Source organism: Ostrinia furnacalis, unplaced genomic scaffold (assembly GCF_004193835.3).
Source record: "Ostrinia furnacalis isolate ACB-3 unplaced genomic scaffold, ASM419383v2 OfSCF4362, whole genome shotgun sequence".
NCBI classification, from domain to species: domain Eukaryota; kingdom Metazoa; phylum Arthropoda; class Insecta; order Lepidoptera; family Crambidae; genus Ostrinia; species Ostrinia furnacalis.
Genome location: NW_021134601.1, coordinates 394 through 26621, shown reverse-complemented (window position 1 = coordinate 26621; position 26228 = coordinate 394). Strand labels below are relative to the sequence as shown.

At 40.5% G+C, this 26228-nt stretch overlaps 2 protein-coding genes across 6 annotated transcripts; both read right to left on the bottom strand.

The window, feature by feature from the left end:
- Positions 1-721: 721 nt before the first annotated feature.
- LOC114359386 (regucalcin) lies at positions 722-7117 on the bottom strand. The gene is made up of 7 exons (XM_028313772.1): positions 7011-7117; positions 6763-6853; positions 6124-6283; positions 5582-5779; positions 4591-4809; positions 3798-3913; positions 722-3262 (listed from the first exon to the last, which is right to left on the bottom strand). Exons 2-7 carry the CDS (start codon positions 6847-6849, stop codon positions 3020-3022), a joined length of 1023 nt encoding a protein of 340 aa, XP_028169573.1. The 5' UTR covers positions 6850-6853; positions 7011-7117; the 3' UTR covers positions 722-3019.
- A 1711-nt stretch (positions 7118-8828) lies between these two features.
- LOC114359390 (SWI/SNF complex subunit SMARCC2-like) lies at positions 8829-25866 on the bottom strand. 5 transcript variants are annotated; one of them, XM_028313778.1, is made up of 14 exons: positions 25860-25866; positions 25082-25188; positions 23900-24018; positions 21905-22086; positions 21131-21272; positions 20353-20473; positions 19952-20085; positions 19107-19296; positions 18112-18266; positions 16337-16490; positions 15182-15325; positions 13111-13320; positions 11652-11769; positions 8829-9999 (listed from the first exon to the last, which is right to left on the bottom strand). In XM_028313778.1, the coding sequence occupies exons 4-14, from the start codon at positions 22081-22083 to the stop codon at positions 9906-9908; spliced, it is 1641 nt and encodes a 546-aa protein (XP_028169579.1). In that variant the 5' UTR covers positions 22084-22086; positions 23900-24018; positions 25082-25188; positions 25860-25866; the 3' UTR covers positions 8829-9905. The 5 variants fall into 5 exon arrangements, with proteins under 5 accessions (XP_028169579.1, XP_028169580.1, XP_028169581.1 ...); XM_028313779.1 differs by having other exon boundaries at positions 13111-13323; positions 15182-15322; XM_028313780.1 differs by having other exon boundaries at positions 15182-15322.
- Positions 25867-26228: the final 362 nt, after the last annotated feature.

Here is a 26228-nt window from a genome sequence, read left to right as displayed (position 1 = left end):
AAACTTTCGATAGGTATACAAAGATGGTAAGTAATTAAAATTTCACAGTTTCTAATTCTCTACAAATTATTAAAAATACAGTTACATTTCTATCGATAAAATGATTGTTGATATTCCGTTAATTAATCTTAATCACAACAAATAAAAACAATATTACTACCTAACCTATTTTGAGAAGTTAAATAATAAATCTATACCTATGTTATGGCTGTTATAATTGTATTATTATTTATTTAATGTTACAATAGTTAATTAATTATTAGCAATAGTTTATTTAATGTAAAGAAGGGAATGAAATTTTTATGATCCGGCACAAATTGTGAGCACTAGTCTTACTATATTTTATTATAATAATGACGTTTAATATTATCGAATTGACGGTGTTAAAATTATAATTTGCTTTGCATGCAGTTACGTTAAATAAAGGTGTTTATTAAAATTATACGAAAGCGTGATAATAATGCTAAGTCACGCAAATGTCAGAAATTATGTTTATTGCATAACTTAAGGAGTTCGATATAATTTATTGCATGAGTCAATAACCCTTTATCTGATATGACTTCATGCAAATTAAGTACTTTATTAAATGTTTCACATAATAATGGAGACGAATTTAAATGATTTTGTTGGTATGGTGTTTCAGTCGTGTTAATTTTAAGCAAATAGCTTAGCATTGATTGTCGCTAACGATGATAAAATCTCTGATCTGAAAAGGTTTTACTTAGTTGCGTACTGGTACCTGTATATTTGTATACATATTGTTAATTGTGCCGTCAAGGTGTCCCAGTGAAATAATTTGTTTAATATATTGTTGGTTGCGTTGTCAGTGTCCTAATGAAATAAAGCCCATTAAGTTGTAGTTGTATACATAATATTGTCCCAGTACAATAGATCCCATAGGGAATAAAATGAAACAGGTTCCTTAGGAGTAGCCCCACAGATAACTATTTTACCTTCATTAACTCCGGTACTACAATAGTACTGGTTTTCCGAAATTAAATATTTGTATAGATCTGAAACCATTATGGCGCGATACGTCCAGCAATACAATAAGTATTGAAAGAAAGGTGTGGTGATTTTAGAGTACGATCATAGACCGTACTCGAGTCTCGAATGTGTGGAACGTAGATGTTACGGACTATATCACTTGTAGTAAGGAACAGCCTAGACACTGCCATTGCCCGTATCTATAGTTCGTACTTCTTAATCTATAAAGTGTTAATGTTTTAGAGAAGTCCGTTCATAGAGTAATATGTATCGTAACGTTGAATAGCTTGCATCGATTAGAATGGTCAATTAAATGACACATAAATTAGGAAAGTTACGGAATCTCGATTGTAAACTTTATATCTCTAGAATATGGTAGATATTCCAAATTTTATAGTTAGCAAAGGTAAACGACTATACACCTTGTTTGGCAAATCTTATCACTAGATACTAATGAAACATTCTAATTGTTACTACCTCAATTAACCAGCTTGTCAATATTTAGGAAAGCAGTAAATCTTTATATTACAGGTAAATTAAATCAACAATATCCAATATATTGTGTGTAGGTTGTATATTTATTACAAAATAATATGTTAACAAAGTTTTTAAATACAGCTTAACTCGACATAGTAAACGAAGTTCTCTATGTGTATAAAAAAAACGTATGTATAGCGATTTATGTGATAAGTATGCCGGTGATTAGCGCTTCGTTTTATTGTTTATGGGATAATTAATTGTATCGGAAAAATGTGCCTAAACTGTGTTAATGCAACGCGTGCTTGCATTCAACTATGTTGTTGTTAGATTATACGACTGTTCATAGGTTATAAATAATGTAGATAATAGAACATTTATCACTTCACGTTTTGGTGTAATATTCAAGTTTTTCGATTGTAAAATGGATTCGCATATCTTTTTTCAAAATTCTAAATGAATGTCACAAATTGTTGTAAATGATACTAGTCGTTCTCTCGCTGTTGTCACGTGATGATTTTGTTATTATTGATGGAGTCTAAAATGTTAATATTTCTTGTTAAATTGCTCTTGTTGTAGGTAATCATGTCCTCTTATTAAAATAAATTATTTCAGAATGCAATCGTATATTATTTTTTTAATCCAATCCCTTGAATGTCATGCTCATTCAAAATTTATTCTCTAGTCATTATTTGCATCATTGATAAATTAGCAGTGTAGTTTCGATAAGATACGATAAATAACAATGTTATGATGTCTACCAAGTTAAAGCACATAAGTTGTAAATAAAAAACATATTAATATTAAAAACAGTTTATTTTCGTACTAATAACTTATATTATCATTAATCATTGGGGGAGGCCTATGTTCAGCAGTGAACGTCCTGTGGCTGAAATGATGATGATGATGAACTTAAATTAAGTAATCCGCATTTCATAACATGAATTTTAACTCTAGATAAAATTCTTGTGTTATAAAATTGTTTATAATTGGACATTCTACCAACACCATTATAAAGTTAATGTTTATAATTTAACACATTTTGAACCGTGTTCAATTTTAATTTTGCCGCCATTCATTATTAGAACATAGCGATATTACACAAACCGATAGGTATTTTATACAAATCGTGTCGCATGCAAAAGCAATATAACTTTGTCACTGGTGTTTAATTAATAATTTAATATTTTTATAAATAGTACTACCTAAACAATTTCAATTTTCTTTGATTTTAGCTTTTTTCAACCTGTAATGACTCTTTCCTAGTCACTAGTAGCTAAGCAGAAAACCTTAGACTTGTAGGCCTATGATGCACGCCGCGATAAGCGGTTATCATGCCATTTTATCGATTTGCCATACATTTTGACGTCGATAAAGTATATCGCGGCGCGCATCCTAGCCCGGCTAGTTACATAATATTTATCACCTTTATTACCAGCCGGCATAAGATGCGCGCCACGATATAATCTTATCGTCGATTTTAGACGATAAATGTATTTAGATCGTCTAAAATCGATAAAATTTCTCGATGAAACGATATAAATGCACTAGTACGTTAATACTTATCAGCGTTGTCAAACTTGAACAAATTCGGTTCTACGCCCCTACTGCCGGTGCCCCGTATGGTGAACACGGCGCCTGCCAGCGGCTCAAGGGTCGAGTCCACCGTGTCTTCTTTGCCCGTGGTTACGAACAACTCATCCAGGTTTGGTCCGCCCCAGCATACTGAGGTTACCCGGGAGGCGGGGATCTTGTAACCATAGATCACTTGCCGGGAATCCGGGTCGATGTGGAGAACCTGGGTAAAGAGCAAATTAGAAATGTATGGAGAATCATCATCATCAGATCATATCATATCATATGGTGCAGTGTGTGATGGATCATTGTTTAAATTATATTAATGTTTTAGCTTCCCTTCAGTAGGATATTTAAATTCATAATGGTTGTCACTCGAGAAGGTATATAGTCATAATTGGCCTACAAAATCTACTAAAAAACATTGTTATTAGATACAGATTGATATTGTGCTGTGTACTATCCTTAAATAAATAAATAAATAAAAATAAATATCTGAATCAGGGGGCTTGACGACCCTCTGTAATTTATCAGAGGTAGATTTAGGCTACGCTCCCCACGCTTATCCAGACTGATTAAAGAAGCCGGGAGTTCGCATATTTCTCCCTTAGTCACCTCTTAAATACATCTACGGGAAGAGTAGGGGGTTCCTTCCTAGTTATTTGACTTTGCCGGAAGCACACGGCTATAGGTAATATTGTAGCCATATTATATGTATATGTAAGTAATTATCCAATATGTAATGTAAATTAACTTACAGTTCCCCCAAACATCAGCGCGACCCATAGGTGTCCCTTGCTGTCGATGGTCATGCCGTCAGGGATCGCGTCTTCGTACCCGTAATTTGATATGTCTACGATCGTTCTCCTTCCGCCTGGGGGAATAGAGTACATAATATAAATCACTCATTCTCGAGTAACAGCTTTGTTCATAGTAATTTATGAAATAGCAACTGAAAAAGCGCGCTTTAAACTATACTACCCGGTCAAGTTAACTGCGCACGTCGCTTGAATGCAACTCCTACATACCTCGTCCGTTCCAGGGCGTCGATGTGACGTCACGGCCGCCAGGTGCGCAGTTAACTCGAACGGGTTATAGATACCACGATGAGGCATCAATTTAGGCCTGATTTTTCAATAGCCGGATAACTTTTAACTGAAGAATAAATTTAGCATATTGACAGTTTCAGTATGGGAAATATGTCAAAATGACAAGGTTATTCTTCAGATAAAAGATATCTGACGATTGAAAAATCAGCCCTTAATCGACATATTAATTGTCTATTTAACTGGAAGAATAAATAAGCCATGGATTTCCGTTAGTCACAGCTCCGAATTTCAAATCCATCTGATGTTGCCTCCTTACTGTCTTATCTGGTCAAAATAGGGTCATCAAAGCCCAACAATAAGGCTTAGTTGCACCACCTTATTTTAACCGTAACAATAACATTAACCGGTGCTTTTTGTATGGAGTTCGACAGATTTTTGACGTTTGTCAAAGTTAAAGTAAGATGGCGCAACTCAGCCACTAAAAGTATACAGATATACTCACTGATCTCTCCCCTTACACTGTCGTAGTCGAACGCCTCCACCTTCTGCGTGGGCGAGTCTATGTAATACAGCACGGTGTTGTTCAGAGACCACGCCAGCCCGTTGGAGATCGATACCGGGCGCAACTGGACGCGCGGGTGCGTGAAGCTCTCTTGTTCTATGCTGTAGAATGTCGCCTTGTCGGGAGTCACGTCATCGCCGGTTTGGGGGCCTTTGGTTCCTGAGGAAAGTAAATTAGTTTTAAGATGAGTTTAAAAAAAGTAAATTAAGTATATGATGCAGTGAAAATTTAGCCTGCGGTTGTAAGCGTTTCGATGACTCTTTTATAATGCGAACAGCTAGGGACTGGAATTCGTTGCCTGCTGCTGTCTTTCCCGAAGACAATCCGTGCCTTTTCAAGGCGAGAGTGAATAGGCACTTACAGGGCAGATATAGGGTGGAGTTTTGTAATGCCACCTGGAGGGAAAGTACTCTTAATACTGTAGATAGAAAATTTAACTGAAAGAAAACATTCCTTTATTTTTGAAAAGAAAGAGAACTGCATTCAAAGATTTTCGAAAATTTTCTAGCATACCATACAATTTCCTGTACATAATTAAAATAATTTAAGATTTCATGGTTTTCCTTTCATTTGATTTATCAAGTTTCTTAGAGAGATTTTATCCTTATACTTACCCCTAAAGATCGTTGCAAATAAAAATACAGGGTGTAATTTTTAACAGATTTTAGTTGGTTCGAATCCCGGGTGTGGCAAGCAAATTTTTGTAATTCAAGAAATAGAAATAGAAATAATGTCTATCTACAATATTAAGAGTACTTTCCCTCTAGGTGGCATTACAAAATTCCACCCTGTATACCATCCTAGACTACATCCCACTTACATCAGGTGCGATTGTGGTCAAATATCCGCCTTGAATATGCAGAAAAAAAATTCCATCCCGGAACCAACTACATAGATGATGAATAGATAGCTTATAATTATTCTTTCTTACCTCCCCAAAAGCGCCCTTCGGCGTCAGGTTTGCCGTCGTTGATGACGTTATCAGGCAGTCCATCGTCGACGGTGGTGAGGAGCCGCAGAGCCTCGTCCCCGGGCACATCGAAGTCCAGCAGGTATACACCCGCCCGAACTGTTACTAGCAGTCTCTGAGAATTCGCTACTAGCGACACCACGTTCACTTGCCCGTAACCTAATGAGAAATAGGAATTCAATTTATTTAACTAGAGTATTTGGCCTAATAGGAGTATAGAGCGGGGAGAGCCACGCTGCCCAGATAATATGTTTTTTTATTCATTATGATAAATCTCTCATACACAGTAGTCGTAATCTTTTCATTAGAAGCGGCACCAAGTCACAATCATTCGATTTTGAAAAACTTACATTCATATTTTTTTTAATTATTGTGCTCATGCTTGTTTTTTTTATATTTTACTTCATCAGGCACAATGGTACCTACCATCCCATACTACACTCGCGAGCAAACGTATGCAATCAGCCTGTTTGTACTGAGCGCCGATTTTACCACCCACTTACTTATATGTTTGGTATGTATTCTGCCAGAGCTGTACTCTAGGCGATGTACATTTTGTTGGTGAACGTCTACGAAGTAGAGGCTCTGTGTTACGGGGTCCCACACGGGGCTTTCACCATGCTGGAACGTTGCCGGCTGACTGGGGTTTAAATCTGATGACACCTGAGAATAAGGTATATTATTAATTTTAGACGCCCGGTACAAGTTCTCTAACTGCATTGCATCTCTAACTTTAAGGCTGAGTTGCACCACCTAACTTTAACGGTAACTATCACGATAACCGGTGCATTTTGTATGGAGTTTGACAGATTTTTTTCAACCCAGCCTAAGACTTTTTGCGCCCACGCATCGCCCTAGTTTCGGCAATTGCATCTATAAAGTTCTCAAAACCAAAATACTGACGAATCCAAGTCAAAATTCGATGTAAGTCGTTTATTTTTTAAGTAAAAAATTAAATTTGCGATATATTTTTGAATGCAAAAGTTCTAATAACTTCCAAACTTAATCTCTAAATATCTCAATTTTACTTATGAATGGAAGTATAAGTAGGTATAAATAAATAAACACAAATAAATTAACAATTGGAATTTCAAACACTAACTTTTTAAAACACTAAAAAAATGCTCGAAAAAAAAACTTACCATTGAAATTTTGAAAAACTGGTTCTGCGCTTCACATAACTTTATGATAATACATAAGAGACACCAATAAATCCAAACACCGTTCATTGTCCTGCAGATATTTATAATAATATTAACACTATTTAAAATTATAAACAGACCATAGTCTTGGAAAAAGTATATTATCTAAGCCACTAAGTTGGCATCGTTTAACTAAGCAATCTGAAACTCTACTGGCGGTTTAGGCAGGTGTATACGTTCTCGCGTACCAATAAAAACAAAATGTACAGTCGTGATTCTTAAGCTTCACAAATAGAAAATCGCGCAGAACACCTGAGCTGCAGCTGATAGAACAATGCTCCAAAGAATAATGTTTAGTGCATCCTTTTATACGGAATATCAGTAGTATCAAGTAGATAAATCTGGGTGAAACCAGTCAGTATCCAGCTGATACCTTAATCCTTAATTTTCTGATAAATATTGGCTAGATCTGATCATCATCTAGATCAGAAAATAAATATTACTTATATAATTTTAATAACAAAAAACAAACAACACAGAAATCAAGTTGGTAATAAATCATTACGGTCGCGATGCATCGTATTAGCCATGATAGTAATCGGCGGTTTCATTGCTTTGGTATCGTTTAATCCCTACAAAATGCGACGTATCGGAAAAACATATTATTAAAAAGATTGAGACATGAAAATATTTCATATAATTTTGATAATATCTTTAACCGAGTACAAATTATGATATCATTAAACATGTTTCCACGACGTGTTAAGCACATTTTTTTAGATTCACACAGATTTGGTAGTCTTCAAACTGATCCGCATTTTTTTCTATTCGAATCACTTTTGTTAAATTTGGTACCGTTCAAATACTGGAATACAATTTTCATTTTTCATATTGTTCATGAATCATAAATGAATATTCTCCTATGAGAGGTGGATCTTATACAGTAAGGTTTCAAGCAGAAGCTAGGCGACAGGTGAGGACCATACCTATCGATTTCACCCCCATGTATGTTCTACAATTTTTCTTCGTTTAGAAGTTATCGTTGATTTTGTAACTTTTTGAAAATTCATTACCTAGTAGGCTTTAACATTTTATATCTTTTTTCGATGTTGGTTTTTCTCGGATTTCTTTTTTTAACAGAATCCCTATTAATGGAAGGGAACTTCTACCACAGAGGAACTGGCTATCCTACCTCGAGATCATATCAGAATATGAAAATGGATATGTGATTTTAATGCGTACGTTTTTAAAACGACTTAGGCCCAGAACAGACGGTGACGGTGAGACCACACATGACGCGACCAGTTTGAAACTTTCAAACTCGTCGCGTCATGTGTGGTCTCTCAACGGACGCTATGGTAGAAACTTAGATGCAACTGAAAAGTAACTACATAGCAGTTGCGGTTTCGTTGCAGTTGCGTTTCACCGTCTGTTCTGGGCCTTACTCATTTAGGAAATTTTAACTGTGTGGATGATGTATAAATAGTTTTGATTCCCAAAAAAAGTTCAGTCTTACAAACTTTGTTACGTACTCTCATCTTTGCCTAGCGTAGTCTACATATTTAACACGTAGTGTAGTCGTCAGTTGAAATGCGTACACTATAGTATTAATCATGCGTAATCAATCAGTATCAATTTACTTATATTGCGTGAAACTGACGAAACTATCGCATTTACCTATTATAATATTTACCGATCATTTAAAAGTTACCTACGCAACTGAAGTGGAACAAATAAAACTGAGGACGTTTTCTCATTATAGTTTATTGCATAACTAATCGTTATGGCCAATAAAATCGGCTACTTCAAATATAAACTTACATTAAAATAATTAATTCTAATCACATACAATTAATTCATCTATTCCATAGTAGAAACATAAAATATAAAGAAATCAAATTATAATTACTGAAGATCTTAATAAACTATGATACAAATTGGAATTGGAAAATGCAGATCGTGTAATGTTATAATACAACCAAATTCGTGGCGGTGTAAAATAATGACAAAAATAGTTCATCTCGTACAAACCTGAACAAATGAATCAAAGGATTTTATTTTAATACTCTTAATACAATTAAAACATTTGGATGCTCGCAATTTTGCACATTTACTGACTTACACATAAGTTAATTAGAACTAGTGATACATAACACGAACTATACGCTTAAATATCAATATTGTGTTCACATTAAGATATTTGGAAAAATACTATATTTTATGTCAAGTAGAAATGTATTTGAGCTATAAGGTATAATCAGAGCAAACGAGGTATCACACGTGCGATTGACCAAGAATTCCTTTAAATCAATTGATTCTAAGTAAGACAGGAACCCTTCAATAATACGGACCTCGTACGTGGGTGTATAGGAAATCGCATTGAGTGAACATTGTTGTATTTAAAATAGTACTATGATGATGCCACGTTTTGCGACGAATGTTAAAATAGTCATGTCTAATTGATTTCATACAAAACCGATACACGATAAGTGGCCTGAATTTTATACCAAACTGATTATTTATCTCAAATTGTCACTGCAAATTATCTTTCGTAGTTCTTCAAAATAGGACTAAGCGGTAAGAAAACACGTGTCGAAGACAAGGGTTCGCCATAATGGTCCAGCGGTGACGGGGTTCGAAACTTCGAACTACCGATACTTTGATACTTAAATCGGCAGTTCGACATCATAACATATTGGCTATTATCGCCAATAACTGACATGTACAGTCAGCGTCAAAAAGTTTGACACCCAAAGTAGCCAAAAAGTTCGCAACACGTCTTGATTACAATTGGAATAATTGTGTTGTTAACTTTTTAGCCAGTTTGAGTGTTACGAACTATAATGACGCTGACTGTACGAGTGAAAATTGTCAACACAAATCTGACGCTGTAATATCAAAACCACTTATCGCATAAAGTTTGTTTGAGAGTATAGTTGTTGCAATTCACGAATGCGAGCTTTACATGTGTGGCAACTCGCTACTGTTCGTTTTTCAAGTTTTGATAGACATTACACTACGTTATGTGCATTTAACGCACACACACAAGTAAAGCTCACTCGCCTTCGTGTGTTGCAAGAACTATAACGTGTTCCCTAGGTGTAGACTAACGTACATTATTATTATGAACTAAGCCACGTGACCTAAGCGTGGTGCGGCGGCTGCGGCGGCGGCGCGTCCGGCGGCGCCTGCTCGGGCCCGGCGGGCGGCGCCGCGCCCCCGCTCTCCGCTTGCAACCTGGTAGGATGACGTCACTTAGTGCCTTGTCGAAACCTAACCTCCGTATTCACAAACGATGCCTGCTTAAGTGAAGCAGAAAATCGAAAGCGCAACGTTGAATAGAGCTCTGCGATTGGTTCGTGTGTCACCCTGTGCGTCCACGCGCACTATGAGACCTCATGGTAATGTTTGTGAATACGGGCGTTAGATACTATACTAAAACTCATTTATATTTTGTACGTATATTATAGGGCCTAGAAGTCAATGGTGCCGCACCGGTCATAACAGCACGGCACCGCTACCGGGAGATGGTACCGATACGGTAATTTGAAGACTGACTGTCGATGAAGGCCAAGTTTGTCCCAGGGAAAAATAAAATAAAAATGGACCCGCGACGTAATTCAGCTACTTCGACTCAGTGAGTCCGATTCTTAATTTTATAAACTAATTATTTCGCAAACTGTGCCAAAATCGATCATAAAAATGACAGTTCGAATGCCACATTAATGACAGGAAGGTTTAATTTATAAATAATAAATTAAAAATATTTACGTGCTCATAAACTTCTACAGAGAGACACAAAAATATTGAAATTTAGTTATGATTAAAACAACAACAATTTAGACAACAACAACAAAATAATAGTGTTATACACACACATGCATTTCAATTAAAACGATAACAACTACACATCCACACAACAAACATTAATCAGTAAAAAGATTAAGTGTACCGACGCGTTTTCTACTTAAAATTGTGTAATTCATTAAAGTAATAGACTTTGGTAACTTTAAATAAGAAATCATTAAGGATTATTACCATTATTGTAGTACTTTATAGTCGCCCTTATTTGTTTGCCAAAGTCTATTGATTGGTACGGTCTATAGTTGGAACAATAAATATACTTACGAGCAAAAGTATGGAATCACCCCTTTGTGTTCTTAGCGGTCTTAAGAACTGAAAGACTATGTATTGTATGTATCTATGGTATACATTTTAAGTTTATAATATCACCTTTAAAATGGCACCATTTTTATTGATATTTCTATTACTCATTTAGTTCTTATGATCGCTCGGAATAAATAGGGTGATTCCATATTTTTGCTCGCGAGTGTAGTTAACACTGTGAGTATAAATATAAACTTTATTGGACATCAAAAACATGCCGCATGCAATCTTGCTTACTTGCTTTTTAAATCCAACTGTCGAGTGTTATTACTTATTGTTCTTTCTATTATGACATATTCATGGTAATTCAATTAGGTATCAAGATTACCTAGTTGAATTACAAAAACACATCTAACATCCATATTCTTGTATCATTTTGACCATTTTAGCGACTCTACTTCAATATTAGATCAACATCCAAAGTTCAATTTTGATTCTTTATATTTTGCAGGAATAAAACTGATTATACAGGATGTTACGTTAATAATAATTATGTAATCAATTTATTTCGCAAATAAAACAAGTTACTAATCGTTAGAAGAGAATACAAGACTCAAAACATAATTTTGGTGATATCTTTTCTAATGACTTTACTTTTGCCATACACAAGAGAAGGGCAAACCTCTTTTCACGAGGAAACAACAATACATGGACCCAAGAGCATGGATATTAGACGGCAACAAAAAATTAAAGCGAAGTGAAAATAAAGAGGTGCTATTTACTTCAAAGCCGTGTACCTCTGGTGGGCCTGGTGCCGCGCGCGGAACTCCGCCGCCTTGAGTTGTTCTAGGTGGAACTGCTGCCGCTCTTGGATCAGTTGCTGCCGCTGGTATTCTAGACCTAGATGTGTATGGGCTCAGTGTGAGTGACAATTTTAGTGACAGTATGATGCACGATTCTAAACTAATCTATTAAGCAATAGGAACAGATAATACGATGATAATACGTAACACTAGAATATCTCCCAGCTCCTGTTTCCACTACTGCAAGTAATGTATGGCGAGGATTTACAGCTTGACCGCCAATAAATTCTAACTTAGTCCCTTGATAGTCTATATTGGTGGCCATTAACAAGGTGTAAAGTCTGTTCGCCGAGAGCTGATAAATATTATGAAATGGCTTGCAATAGCGACTGTCGCTTAAGGCTAGGATTTACCGCCTCGATGCCGTGCATTTGTTTACCTCAGCCCCCGCACACCTCGCACTGACACTCGCGCGACGCGTTGACGCCACAGTGTAAAAACAAACCGTAAGTTGGATGACGGTTTACGTAATCTTCAAATAGTTAATAAATAAATAATAAAATTAAATATCCTTCGACATAATATTTTAACACTGCGCCTCTAGTCTCAAACTAAGCAAAGCTTGTACTATGGGATATGAAAATACTTAAATAACATAACATAAATAAATAAATATTATGGTTAGAAACCGTGCATANGTCAAAAATCGACAATTTGGGAAATCATGGCCTTAATTATTGCATTCTGTATGGCGGGCGTCGTTTGTCACAACGCGCACTGAGTACCATGGTACGAGCCACGCAGCTGTCGTCAAGCGCCCCGGCAGGCGGGCCGCAATGTGTGAAACGCAATGTGTGAAATGGAATAGATTTATTTTACATAAAACCAAAATGAATGGTATGACAGTGGGTAGGGCTTTGCCCAACATTGGGATACACTATAAGCCACTTGATAATAATGAAATACTTTTTATCCAACACATGGACGCCACGTGTTTGATCCGTATCCCCACGTATGCCTTAACCGGAATAATTCCCGTAAATTTAAAAGAGATAATAATGATAATCTACCAACTTTTTCATTATATCGACACAATAGCGGGCCGCAATTTATAATAAGTTTAGAACCTCTGATATTTAAATTTTTTTATCAACTCTCGGCGAACAGACTTTAGTCTCACATCGTCAAAATAAAAATGACTTGCAATGGCAATGACAACGCGAGACAGTCAGCTTAGTTTTAGAGATTGCCAAGGTGTGATGTCATGCGAAAAACCTTTTCAAATTATGCCTGAACATTCTTATTTTTCATCAATATTTTTGGAAGACAGTGGTACTATATGTTTCCGTACAATAAATTATCGAAATGGCAACGTGACTAGAATCGGTAGATCGCATCGAATCCGTGGGCTATTGCTGCTTCAAAAACCAAAACATACCTTCTCTCTCCCTTTCCATGGTAGCCTCCAACTCCTCGAAATGCCTGAGCTTGATCTCCAACTTCTTCATCTGAGTCTCCACCAGCAACGCGACCAGGGACTTGATCTTCCTCTCCTCCACGCCGGCCAAGTGCTTGGCTTTGACCGCGGCCGCTGCCAAGGCTGCCGCTGCCGCCGATTGCAGCTTGGCGTCCACTGTTGTTGGGGCATCTGCTTGGAAATACACGATTATTGAAACCATACCTTTTGTTACAACAATCGATTTAGCTCCATTTCCCATCCCTACCTTCCTTTCATCACATCCGGGTCCGTTGAAGGGAAGAGAACGAATGAAGATAGAAAAGTGACAGCTCATCTTTGACGAGCACTCTCGCAATGTATTTTGTGCCGGCCGGCCACACGTTCTCACAACATCAAATATCATCAAAACTATGTAACTGAGCTGAACAGCATCACAATCACAGTGCATCAGTGACCGCCTGTGACCAGGAAAAACCGCAGTAAAACCTTTCCATACCATTTCTCTTGACCTCTTCAGTGATTGTGCTCGTATTGTAATTCTCCCGTTTTGCAGCGATAATTTACGTAAAGTCTAGATTATACAGTCCACTTAAGGGTATCTTAAAAACCCAAACACCTTTTATTCTTTGACGTTCTATGTGCTAGATCTTGGATAAAATTTTATTTACATATTGGCAGTGCACTGATCTATATCTTTAAATAATCGACATAGATTAGGTTAGCTCAAATAGTAATAAGTAAAGTATTTGTTATTATCGCTTATCTCGAAATCGGGCATTATGTATGCTTTAAACATAACCCAGTATTGATTGTATCGCCCTCCTGCTAGTTTTAGATTTTTGCTACTTGACGTTTCACTATAATTCTAAGTACTTACCACCAGCTGGTGGTTCGGCAGTCCTTAGCCTCTTTGACCTTGGGCTCGCTCGGGTTCCTCTAATTTCATGGGTCCTAGATGATGGATAAACGCGGTAACGCGATTCGATGCGAAAATATCAAGTAGTCGTTGTATAAAGCCTATGTAGTCGCGTATTATGACATGTGTCATATACGTCACATGAAGTATAGGTCTCATTAAGTCGCGTCGCTTTATGTCGCGTTGCGTCGCTCACCTAAGACAATGGGTGTTAGGAAGTAACTGACCAGGCAGCAGAATTCTTGGCTTCCTTGTCTTCCCGATGCGAAAATATCAAGTAGTCGTTATATTGATAGTGGCCAACGTAGTCACTTGTCATACGTCACGTGAAGTATTGGTCGCATTACATCGGTCGCTTATATCGCGTTCCGTCGCTCATCTATTACAACGGGAAAGTAAGGACATAATTAATGTACTTACCAGCCGGTGGTTCGGCGGAGTCCTTTGCCTCCTTGTCGTCGGGTGCGGGCGTGGTTAACGACCAACAAGGGAACGCGACCCGATGTGAAAATATCAAGTAGTCGTTGTATAAAGCTTACGTAGTCGAGATGTCATGATGTGTGTCATACGTCACGTGAAGTCGCTGCATGTCGCGTTCCGTCGCTCACTTAAGGCAAAATGTTACGGGACTATTCCTACATCTCGTTCCCACCGCTGCAACTCCTGTATAGCGAGGATCTACAGCTTGGCCGCCTATAACAATCCAATCAGTGAAGGACGAAAGACAACGGGTTAGTAATTGAAGTACTTACCAGCTGGTGGTTCAGTGGAGTCCTTGGCCTCCTTGTCATCGGGTGCGGGCGTGTCGGGCGCCTCTTCTTTGACCTTGGGCTCGGGCTCCTCTACCTCCATGGGTCCTAGGATAACGACAAACTCGCCAACGCGACCCGATGCGAAAGTATCAAGTTGTCGGTGTCATAATATAGTGACTTACGTAATCGCGTGTTATGACGTGTCAGACGTCACGTGAAGTCGTATTCCGTCGCTCACCTAAGACAACAAGTTACGGGACTATTCCTACATCTCGTTCCCACGGCTGCAACTCCTGTATAGCCAGGATCTACAGCTTGGCCGCCTATAAAAATCCAACCAGTGAAGGACGTAAGACAACGGGTTAGTAATTGAATTACTTACCGGCCGGTGGTTCGGCGGAGTCCTTGGCTTCCTTGTCATCGGGCGCGGGCGTGTCGGGCGCCTCTTCTTTGACCTTGGGCTCGGGCTCCTCCACCTCCATAGGTTCAGTCTTCACATCGCTGGCGCCTTCTTTCTTCTCCGCTGCTAATAAAATAATAATCATCATCATCATTTCAGCCATAAGATGTCCACTGCTGAACATAGGCCTCCCCCAATTCCAAAATGGCCGGTTGGTGGCGGCTTGCCTCCAGCGCCTTCCCGCTACTTTTATGAGGTCGTCGATAAAATAATGTATTTGTTAAATATGTTGAGTGTTCGTGGTTAATTTTTTTTGCTATAGCATGCATGCATGATCTCAGTTGCCACTCGGCCAAACCGGTTCGATAATGCTTTAGATAGGTGTCTGATATTGTTACGTTATCTAAAAAATAAATATTGATTACCGTTGGCTGCTTTGTCAACCAGCTATCCAACATCTGTGGTCATTATTAAAAGTTCTATTCATATTATGAAATGTACCTAAAGTTTGTGCCTAACTGCTATTTATCGAGTCATCAGAGGGCTTAGTGTGAGTTTACATCAAACGTCGTCATTAGCGAGCGCGTTAAAAAAATATATGAAGATTTTAGTTCTTGAAAGTTTCCGCTGTACAATCTGTCATACATTTAATGTCACTTTTTTACGTCGTCGAAATCGAACGCGTTTGACATAAACACACTACGCCCCCTGATATTACTCGGATGTTTTTATTTTTATAAATGACAAAGGTGACCGAGTTTCTTCCGCCACTTCTCAGCACCAGCCCATATGTTATCCCGAAGTCGTGGTAGGGCAAGCTTTATTTGGGACGTGTATAAGTGCCCTAGAAATGATTGAATAAATTATTTGGCAGTGGGCGGAGCACATAGCTCGCAGAGCTGATGATCGCTGGGGCAGGAAAGTTCTTGAGTGGCGACCACAAGCCGGAAGACGTAGCGTGGGCAGGCCTCCCACTAGGTGGACCGACGATCTGGTGAAGGTCGTGGGAGGTGCCTGGATGCGAGCTGCGCAGAACCGGTCTTTGTGGAAATCCTTTGTCTAGCAGTGGACGTCTTTCGGTTGAAACGAACGAACGAACGAAACTGTTTGAATATGAATAAAAGAAGTGGGACCGACCTGTGGGTTGTGCAGCGGGAGCGGCGACGGCGGGCGGCGCGGCTTCGCCCTCGGGCTGGGTGCCGGCGATGCCGGTGGCGGCCAGCGCGGCGCCGGTGCCTTGCGCGCCTGCGGCTTTTACGTGAGCCTCCATCATTGCTGCTGGTACTTCGTCCTGATGATCACACAAAGAGACAGAAATATAATTAAAATCCAGGTTATAAATAAATGATTTATTTTCTCACACGAAATACAGGACAAAATACATTTAAAGAAAACACATTAATGAGTGTGTGAGACCGGAGCCTGAGCTAGGTAAATGAATACCTGTGTTATAGGCACAAAATATAACAGAAGACAAACTCCATACTAAACGCGCTCGAGCCACGCACACATAGACACCGCTCTAGCAAGACTGTCTTGGACGAATGCGAGCGCGACGTGGTGCGACAGACGTTCGCCACACGTTCGCTGTGGTTCGCTTGAGTCACGCGCCGGTCAACCGCCTGTGATATTATTTTGTTTTGCGAAATTGACGAAAATGAGTGAACAGAAAAAGTCGTATTATAATTGTTCGGTATTTGGTTGCTTAAACTCATCATTAAATACCGAATTTTCATTTTTTAAATTACCAGTTGATTCGGGGAGGTAAGTAAGTTATTTATTTGAATTCCAATTGAAATTGAAAGCCAACTCAATTATTAGGAATATCAAATTGTTTTAGAGAGGTTTTAGGAATTATTGGATAACTAGCTTTTGCCCGCGGCTTCACCCGCGTGAAATTTAGTTTGTCACAGATCGTCATAAATTATAGCCTATATGTTATTCAGGGTTATAAACAATAATACTGTAAAGTTACATCAAAATCCGTTCAGTCGTTTTTGCGTGAAAGAGCAACAAACATCCAGACATCCAAACTTTCGCATTTATAATATTAGTTGGATAATAGTGTCACTCAACTAAATACTACTCCCTTCTCGTGTATTTGTTTGCAAACTATTACTATAATAACGTACTAAATATAAATAAGTATACGTGGATATTTGTTATTGTCTTTCTTGCATAGTATTAAGAGTAACATTTTTCTATCTTATCGAAATAAACGCAACACATGACAAGACAACCCTAGCGCGACGGCCGAGCGTGCGAGCGAGAGAGGTATGCAAAGCGAGGTACATACATGAGTTTACCTTCTGTTATATTTTGTGTTATAGGTCACCGGGCCCCCACCACCACGGATTTGAGCAAGTATAACTAGCAAAGGCGAGAACATTTTAAAATACTAATTAGTTTATACAAATCTGCATAATATACGTAGATCGTTTTATCCTCAAAGACGCGCCCCACCGATTCTTGGTCGAAGGAAGCGCGGGGTGCGGGGAGTTTGATCCGAGTGTCATTATTGTAGTATGCGTGTGCATTCGTGGATAATTTAGCGTGTACCGATAACACTCAAACATTAGCGGAAGAATGGTGGGGCGTGTCTTCGTGTATGAAACTATCTATAATATTCGCCTTAAAAATATTCGGGCATCTTCGACTGGCCTCGGCACGCTCTTGCGTCGATGGGCTGCTATTTCACAACACGTCACCGACGACACCGTGCGCGCTCCTATATTTTATTTACTTGTCTACCACAAATTGTTTAACGTATTCATTAAATCCTTTATAAATACAGTTCAGTTATCATTTAGTAGTTTCCCGGTCGAGACCCCTACATTGGTCCTTCGAACCGGATAAGTGTTGTAAAACCTGCAGATCTAAAACTTAATACAAGTAGAATATCACTACGTTACCTTGATGGCGGCAAACTCGTCCATAGCAGCCCTGGTGGCCTTGGAAGCGATGCGCGGGTCCACCACTGAAGCTAAGAAAGCCACCGTGCTCATGACTGGGTTGCCCATCTTGCTGAATGGGATAGGCTGGTACGCTAGTGGGCCTAGCACGCCTCCTGTTGGAATTAAAATATCACATTATGGTATTTATAATTTAGACCATGCGATTTTACACGATTACCTATAGGTCAGAGCCAGTCTTCTAGAACTCCAGAACTTTCAGCTCTAGTAGCACCGACTGACTAATTTTAGAGGAGATAGCTCTAAAGTTAGTCAGTCGGTACAGTTACGTACCTGAAGAAGCATCGTGCAAGTAAGGATCCTCAATAGGTAATCTGAGGAAGTGCAGGATGCATTCGTCTTGCGTCCGGGTGCCGACGTGTGCGGCGACGCGATTCCAGTCATCCCGGTGTAACTCCAACGCTTCCAGTAGGAGTAAAGTCTCTTGTTCGGTCCACACACCTAACCCTAGCCTAGTTAGTACCTTAAGAGGTAAGTATCATGCATGTACTGGTGGTCCTCGATGGGCCTGTGTTTTGTATAAGGCAGGTTTTTTTCACGATTCAGAATTTCTCGCTTCTCTTCCATCTGCTGCTGACCTTGCACGTGACGTTAGCCTAGTTAGATCAGAACGTACCTGAAGAAGCGTCATGTAGGTAAGGATCCTCAATAGGTAGCCTGAGGAAGTGCAGGATGCACTCGTCTTGAGTCCTTGTGCTGACGTGCGGCGACGCGGTTCCACCGCTTCCAGTAAAAGTAGTCTCTTACTCGGTCCACACACCTAACCCTAGCCTAGTTAGTACCTTAAGAGGTAAGTATCATGCATGTACTGGTGGTCCTCGATGGGCCTGTGTCTTGTGTAAGGCAGGTTTTTTTCACGATTCAGAATTTCCCGCTTTTCTTTTATGTGCTGCTGACCTTGCACGTGACGTTAGCCTAGTTAGATCAGAACGTACCTGAAGAAGCATCATGCAGGTAAGGATCTTCGATGGGTAATCTGAGGAAGTGCAGGATGCACTCGTCTTGCGTCCTTGTGCCGACATGAGCGGCGACGCGATTCCAGTCGTCCCGGTGTAGTTCCAAAGCTTCCAGTAGGAGTAAAGTCTCTTGTTCGGTCCATTCACGGCCGCGGGCGCCACCGCGGTACTGAGAAGAAAATGAGTTTTAAGATATACTTATTCTACAGTAGTACTCAGGCAGTTTTTAGGACACTATTACATATGCCAAAATTTAGTTTGCCTTAGCATAACTTACGTGAAACATGGACCGGTACATATCTTACAATATTTCACGCCTTTCAACTATGTGAACATAATCTTCATTTATGGTTCTAATTTGTCATGAAAAAGGGACAATTAAATTAAAAATTAAACCTGAAAATCACCAGATATTACTCTATCCCTTAGCCAAGCAGAGAACATTTCCAATTTCAATACATAAATGTAAACTGTTTTGTTATGTATTTTATATGCACTACTTTAACAAGTTGCTGTCGTTTTAATAGCATGTAGTCAAGTAAAGTACGGCCAGCTAGCAGTGATACAAAAGGTCGATTCGACTGTCGAACTGACAATTTATTCTGTCTCTTCCCATCTTGTGTATTTGTCGTAATGTCTCGTTCGCCAAAGTTCGTTCGTCAAAGTCAAACCCCTGCTATTCCAAATGACCATGACATTGAGTTTGTTTACATTTGGTATCGCTTCTCGTTGGCCGTACTTTAGGTGATGTCTGTATCATACATAAATGTGTGTTTATGGGGCCTTGTTTTTTTTCTCTTGAGATGTATTAATATCACGGTTACCTGGTCGAGCTTGAGTCCGGGCATGGCGCCGAGTTCGATCCCTGGCTCGTGCTTGAGCGCGGGCGGTGCTCCGGCGCCCGCCTCGGTGCCGTTGGGCAGACCTGCCTCCACTTTAGGCACCGCCGCGTTCTCCGCTGCAACAATGAAATTAAATAATTTATTCTGCATACAAATTTTGTCGTTGCAATAAAGATCTCCAAATCCTAAGTTTACAGGTGTTTACAACACGCTGATTAGAGCGTTGACTTTGACTTTGAAAGGCTAAAATGCGGCTGATGTTACCAGTCAAAATATTAACCTCTTATGATGCACTGGCAAATATTAAGACACCATAACTTGAACTTTATGCACTTATCACAAGGTCGAAAACCAATAACATCAACATGTTATGCTTTACTTACCAGGCCGGGGCTGCGGCGGGCGCGCCACGAGCGGCTGCAGGCCGGAGGGCGTGTCGGACAGCACGTGGAAGTGCGACGTGGGCGGCGGGCCCATCGCCGTGGGCCGAGACTCCGCCTCGATCTATGTAAGTAATAAAAAAATAGTTTATTTATATTATGGAAGTGTCCGCCAGCAATCATTGTTGTTAGATACAAAGTCGTATCATTTCTTACCTAGGAAGTTATTTTCAACACTGTTGGTTCTTAGGCGAACAGTGTATGGATGAAAAACATAATAAATATGAGCGTGACGTCACCCAAACAAGACACTGCGTACTGTTTTAACTTGTTATGTAACATCACAAGATTTCAAATTATCAATACCTATTTAAGATATTATAAAGCCTTGAATCCACTTGTTAGTGGCTTATTTGGGCGAGCCGTTCAAAAGGAGATAGTGGCTCGACTCAGGCGTCTCCACTTGACTCATTCGCCTGAGCATGCCAAAAGGATACAAGGCTTTAGATCAGTGGTTCTTAACCGGTGGTCCGCGGACCACTGGAGGCATTCCAAGTGGTCCACGAAGACATCGTAATAAACAAGTGATGTGACGTGATGAGTAGAGTCAACATAACGCAAACGGCGCACAGTGGGCGAGAAATCGACCTCCACTTTCATAGGATTTTGAAAAAAAAAACGTGGTCCCTGACAAGACAGAAATTTGGTAAAATGGTCCCTCGTGACTTAAGGTTAAGAACCACTGCTTTAGATATTTCTGCAGTCGATTCCCGATTGTTACCTGGTAGTTGATGAGGCCCCACTGCTCAAGAAAGCCGTGCACACGCATGATGGCACATACGTCACCCGCTAGGTTGCGGCGGCAAGCGGTACTTGTGAGATACTCCGTAGGATTCAGACGGTAGGTGTCGATCATGAAGTTCCTGACCAAAGAGTACAAAAAATTCTAAATCAAGTAATTATATGTATGCTACTAAAGCCCGGCCCGTGAAGAATTTTGTCCAATGAGCCCTAGCTACCCATCCTTATCGCTCACGGTTGCTCACGGACCAGACTTTAGAAACGTAAGAAACAACGGAGTTACTCCTTAACACTGTTTACGTTTTAGTTTCCGGTAAATCTGTCACCATCAACATTTTTTGTGAGTTTCATTGTTAATTCGGTCAAAACATGGCACGACTATAACTAAAGGAAAGATAATTTCTTCTCAATAAAAAGCAAACGACACAACAAAATTAACGCCCGTACTCACAAACATTACTATGAGATCTCATAGTGTGCGTGGACGCACAGGGTGACACGGACCAATCACAGATCTCTATTTAACGCTGTGCGTTCGATTTGCTGTTTCACTTAAGCAAGTATCGTTTGTGAAATAATACGGGTGTAAGTGTTCAACGAAATTAAATGTCATTACTGATTAAAGACGTTTATAGAGGGAAAAGTTGACGGCTTTTAGTTAAATTTTTTGTTAGAAACAATTTTTCTTCAGATCTTTGTGCTCTATATTTTATACTATTTTCCCAATCATATAATCCTGAAAAGTAACACGTACCTGTAAGCCAGGTATATCTCTGGAGTTTTAGACTTGTTCTTCGCATTGAAGAACTCCGGCAAGGCGCGCTTCTCGATGGTGTGGATGGAGTTGTAGTCGAACCACGCCGAGTAGGACGGGACCACGATGTGGTGCGTCTGGTCCGTCACGTTGTCTTCTAGCTCCTCCTTGATTATCATCTCCTGATAGGACATAAATGTAAGTAAAGTCAACAAAATCAAAGTATTTTTTAGTTATCAGTGCTTGGACAGTTGAATTTATTGCAGTAGAAAATTTACTGAGATGTGTACTGAAAAATCAATGCCAATTAAATGTTATTGTTGTGTTAGCAAAAATATACTATAAAAAACCGGTTAAGAGAGAAACGAAGTCGGAAATGCACATGAAAGGTGTACTATCATACAAGTTGAGCACCGTGTGTATTTATTATTTTTATCTATGAATTTGAATTATCTCTGTAAATGAAACAAAAATGCCAAAAAGACCGTTCTTCAAAACTTCGCTGTTAATTTTCTTCTATTTAACTTTTAAAGAGATAGCCTTAGGTCATGGCAGTAGACATTTATTTAACTACTTACACAAAGGAGGGTACTCCAAGATTGTTATCTATTTACCTGTGTGTTGGAATCGGAGTGCTTGCCCTGCGAGTCATCATGCGCATCAACATCAAGAGACGGCGCGTGCGTGGCGGGCGTCAAACAGAGACGTTTATTGCGTGATAAATCCCTAGGTGGCGCTAGTTAAACCCAGCGTGTGTACCCGGCTACGTCCCTAAAGGAGTGTAATGTCACCAATAATGTTAGCTATTACCTGCGTATTGGAATCGGAGTGCTTGCCCTGCGAGTCGTCGTGCGCATCAAGAGACGCGGGTTTTCCGAGCGCCAAACAGACACGTTTATTGCGTGATAAATCCCTAGGTGGCGCTAGTTAAACCTGGCGTGATTAGTGTTGTGTGTACCGGAGTGTAATGTGGTCACCAATAATGTTAGTTATTTACCTGCGTATTGGAATCAGAGTGCTTGCCCTGCGAGTCGTCGTGCACATTAAGAGACGCGGGCGTGGCGTGTGTCAAACAGACACGTTTATTGCGTGATAAATCCCTAGGTGGCGCTAGTTAAACCTGGCGTGATTAGTGTTGTGTGTACCGGAGTGTAATGTGGTCACCAATAATGTTAGCTATTTACCTGCGTGTTGGAATCGGAGTGCTTGCCCTGCGAGTCGTCGTGTGCATCGAGAGGCGGTGCGGGCGTGGCGGGCGTCAAACAGATACGTATATTGCGTGATAAATCCCTAGGTGGCGCTAGTTAAACCCAGCGTGTGTACCCGGCTACGTCCCTAAAGGAGTGTAATGTCACCATTCTTCTTCTTAGTCGGGCACTCTTATCAGAGTGGTCGTGGTTGCGCTGACGAGGTACATGGTGGGGTGATGTTATCTCCGAGGGTAGCTCTCCTGGCGATGTGCTTCCATTTCTGACGGTTAGAGGCGTCGCGAGTACATTGGACCATGGTGGACTCAGTGGCCTTCGTGATGGCGTCTATCCAGAGGGTTGGCGATCGACCGCGTGCTCTTCTGCCTTCCACCTGGCCCTGAACTACCAGTCTCTCCATCGAGTTCTCATGTTGTCACCAGTAATGTTAATGGTAAGTATAGGAGCACAAAATTGCCCGTTTTTTGCTCTTGTCCGTGACATCATTTGAAATAAACCACTGCTCCAATCTGCATTTATATATCTTCCAAGTCTGAAGATTGTGATCAAAATTTGAAATAAATCCGAAATTTGCACCGGCCATTTTTATTTCTTACAAACGCGGGTAGAAGTCGCCACTGGTAAGTATAGGAGCACAGGACGCGAGTGAAACACGAGACTGCTGTCAACGCACTGATTTATTATTGAGACGTTAGAACGCGGGCGCAGCCACGCATCGTATATCTATAGCTATACATACATATATAAAGGCGGCCTGCGATCCAATATGCAACAGTTAACTATTTACCTGTGTGTTGGAATCAGAGTGCTTGCCCTGCGAGTCGTCGTGCGCGTCTAAAGGCGGCGCGGGCGTGGTCGGTGCTTCCGTGGGAGCGGGCGCGGCCGGCTCAGGCGCCGCCGCTGGTGCTGTAAGGGTACAAAAGGAGCTGTTTGACTGCGGTTCAATGAGTACCGTTGGAGTTTCTTAACTCTAGCTTTAATAATAATAATAATAAATATCTTTGGACATTTTTTACACTGCGCCTCTAGTCCCAAACTAAGCAAAGCTTGTACTATGGGTACTAGACGACGGGATAAACATACTTATATACTTTTTTTTTGTAAATACATACATACGAGTATTATACATAGAAAACACCCAGACCCGTCACAGAAATTAAAATTCATCATTTCAATTTCTGCCCGGCCGGGAATCGAACCCGGGACCTCTCGGCATAGTAGTCCGTTCTGAACCACTACACCAAACGGTACAGTTAGAGCAGGGGTAGCCAAACTTTTGATATGTGATGTCTACTTATGCTGGAAAATATTTCTTGCGGTCGACTGCAAGGTAGAGTTTAGAAGAGTGAAATGAAACATTTTAGCAGCAACAATACTACCACGTTACGACCGACCGAAGCGTGTGAGTGCCTATATTTATAGGTAGAGAAAATAAGCAATATTATTTTTTAATATTGTTCTGTTCAGTTTATTTAACTCTCGCGGGCTACCAAAATCGTATTCGCGGTCGACCGTTAGCTCGCGGTCGACTGGTAGCTCGCGGTCGACCGGTAGCTCGCGGTCGACGACCGGTAGCTCGCGGTCGACTGGTAGCTCGCGGTCGACCGTTAGCTCGCGGTAGACCGGTAGCTCGCGGTCGACTGGTAGCTCGCGGTCGACCTCTTGGTCATCACTGAGCTAGAGTATGTCTTATAATATGTATAAGACAAGGCCAAGACCACGTGAGCTGAGAGTACATGAAATGGTCCAGTTTGAGTCTTCAAATTCAAGCTAGAGCATCTGAATGCGATACATATGTAGCAAGGGTAAAAAGGGCGTTAGAAGCGCGACAGCAGCGCGGCAGCGGCGTTTTTATTATATTATTATGTAATGTGAAGGCATACATCCGCTGTCACATAGTAATTTTCGGCAGCGCGGTTGTCGCGCTGCTAAATCGCCTAAATGTGAAAGCGCTCTAAATATCACTGACTGTCGGTTGAGCGTTCGGTGTCGGGCGTGGGCGCGGCATCGGTGTTATCCCGCGACGCCGTATCCTCTTCGTCGTCGGCGTCATTGTCGCGCCGCTTCGTAATGCGGCTGTAACAATACACAATTTATTATTCGTTGTGTCCCGTCAGGTGGGTGATTCTTAGACGAAGATGCGGACGATAGTCCAAGTCAGGACAATAACTCGCGGCACCGGAGTCCAACTCCGGTGGACACCGTCAGGTTACATGAATGGGTAGGCCCGCCGGCCCTATTGCGGAGATTCCACATAACTCACTAGTCGTCCCCATCGGTCAGTGGGTATGCGCAAAGCATTTCCGACATAAAAAAAGAAGGTGGGGCGATTTTTGTACAATAAAATAAAAGATAAATTCAGGTTTTTATTTTTTTTTCAAATGGCAATCTGGTAAAATCATTCCGGCTATTGTTTTGTTTTAAACGATGACTGATGATGAATGAACGAAGAGCTATTTCTCCATACGTAAGAAAATACTCATTGGTTTTTTGAACTACTCTATTTTTTATTTAGATTCATATTCTATAGTCTGGTCCGGGAGCTCGTAGAATTTTGTCCAATGACCCCAAGCTACCCATCCTTATCGCTCGCGCGTAATTATATTGCTGTCGCGACTGTGCGACGGGCGCCCGCAGTGAGTGTGCGAGCGCGACAACAACATAATTACGCGCGAGCGATAAGGATGGGTAGCTTGGGGTCATTGGACAAAATTCTACGTGCTCACAGACCGGGCTTTAGTACTGACCTCTTCCTCTTGCCGTGCTTCTGCGGCGGCGGCGAGGGCGAGCGCTTGCGCTTGCTGCCCTTCTTGCCCTTGCCCGAGCTCTCCGCGCCCGGGATCAGGTCGTCCACGGATAAGCGAAGCTTGTGCACCTGCGGCAAAGATAATGCTGGGATTTTGAACCTTATTGCCTTGACTTAAGATAACAGTCAGCGTCAAATAGTTCGTGACACCGAAAAATTCGCAACACATTTTTGTTACAATTGGAATAGACGTTGCATTGTGTTGTCAACTTATTGGTCACTTTGGGTGTCGTGACAACATCACGTATAGCGAATCAGCGCCTGTAATACGGGCGAATATAAAAATGAATTGTTGTTCGTTAGTCTGATT

Excerpts from the sequence above, each read along its gene's own strand:
- LOC114359390 (XM_028313775.1), bottom strand. The coding sequence starts at position 22,083 with ATGATAATCAAGGAGGAGCTAGAAGACAACGTGACGGACCAGACGCAC. Across the intron at positions 16,491-18,111 it reads ACGAGTTTGCCGCCATCAAG|GACGAAGTACCAGCAGCAAT; the intron begins GTAACGTAGTGA and ends TGTGATCATCAG. Across the intron at positions 13,324-15,181 it reads CTCCGCCGAACCACCGGCCG|CAGATGCCCCAACAACAGTG; the intron begins GTAAGTAATTCA and ends TGTATTTCCAAG.
- LOC114359386 (XM_028313772.1), bottom strand. The coding sequence starts at position 6,849 with ATGAACGGTGTTTGGATTTATTGGTGTCTCTTATGTATTATCATAAAG. Across the intron at positions 5,780-6,123 it reads AATACATACCAAACATATAA|GTTACGGGCAAGTGAACGTG; the intron begins GTAAGTGGGTGG and ends ATTTCTCATTAG. Across the intron at positions 4,810-5,581 it reads CGAAGGGCGCTTTTGGGGAG|GAACCAAAGGCCCCCAAACC; the intron begins GTAAGAAAGAAT and ends TACTTTCCTCAG.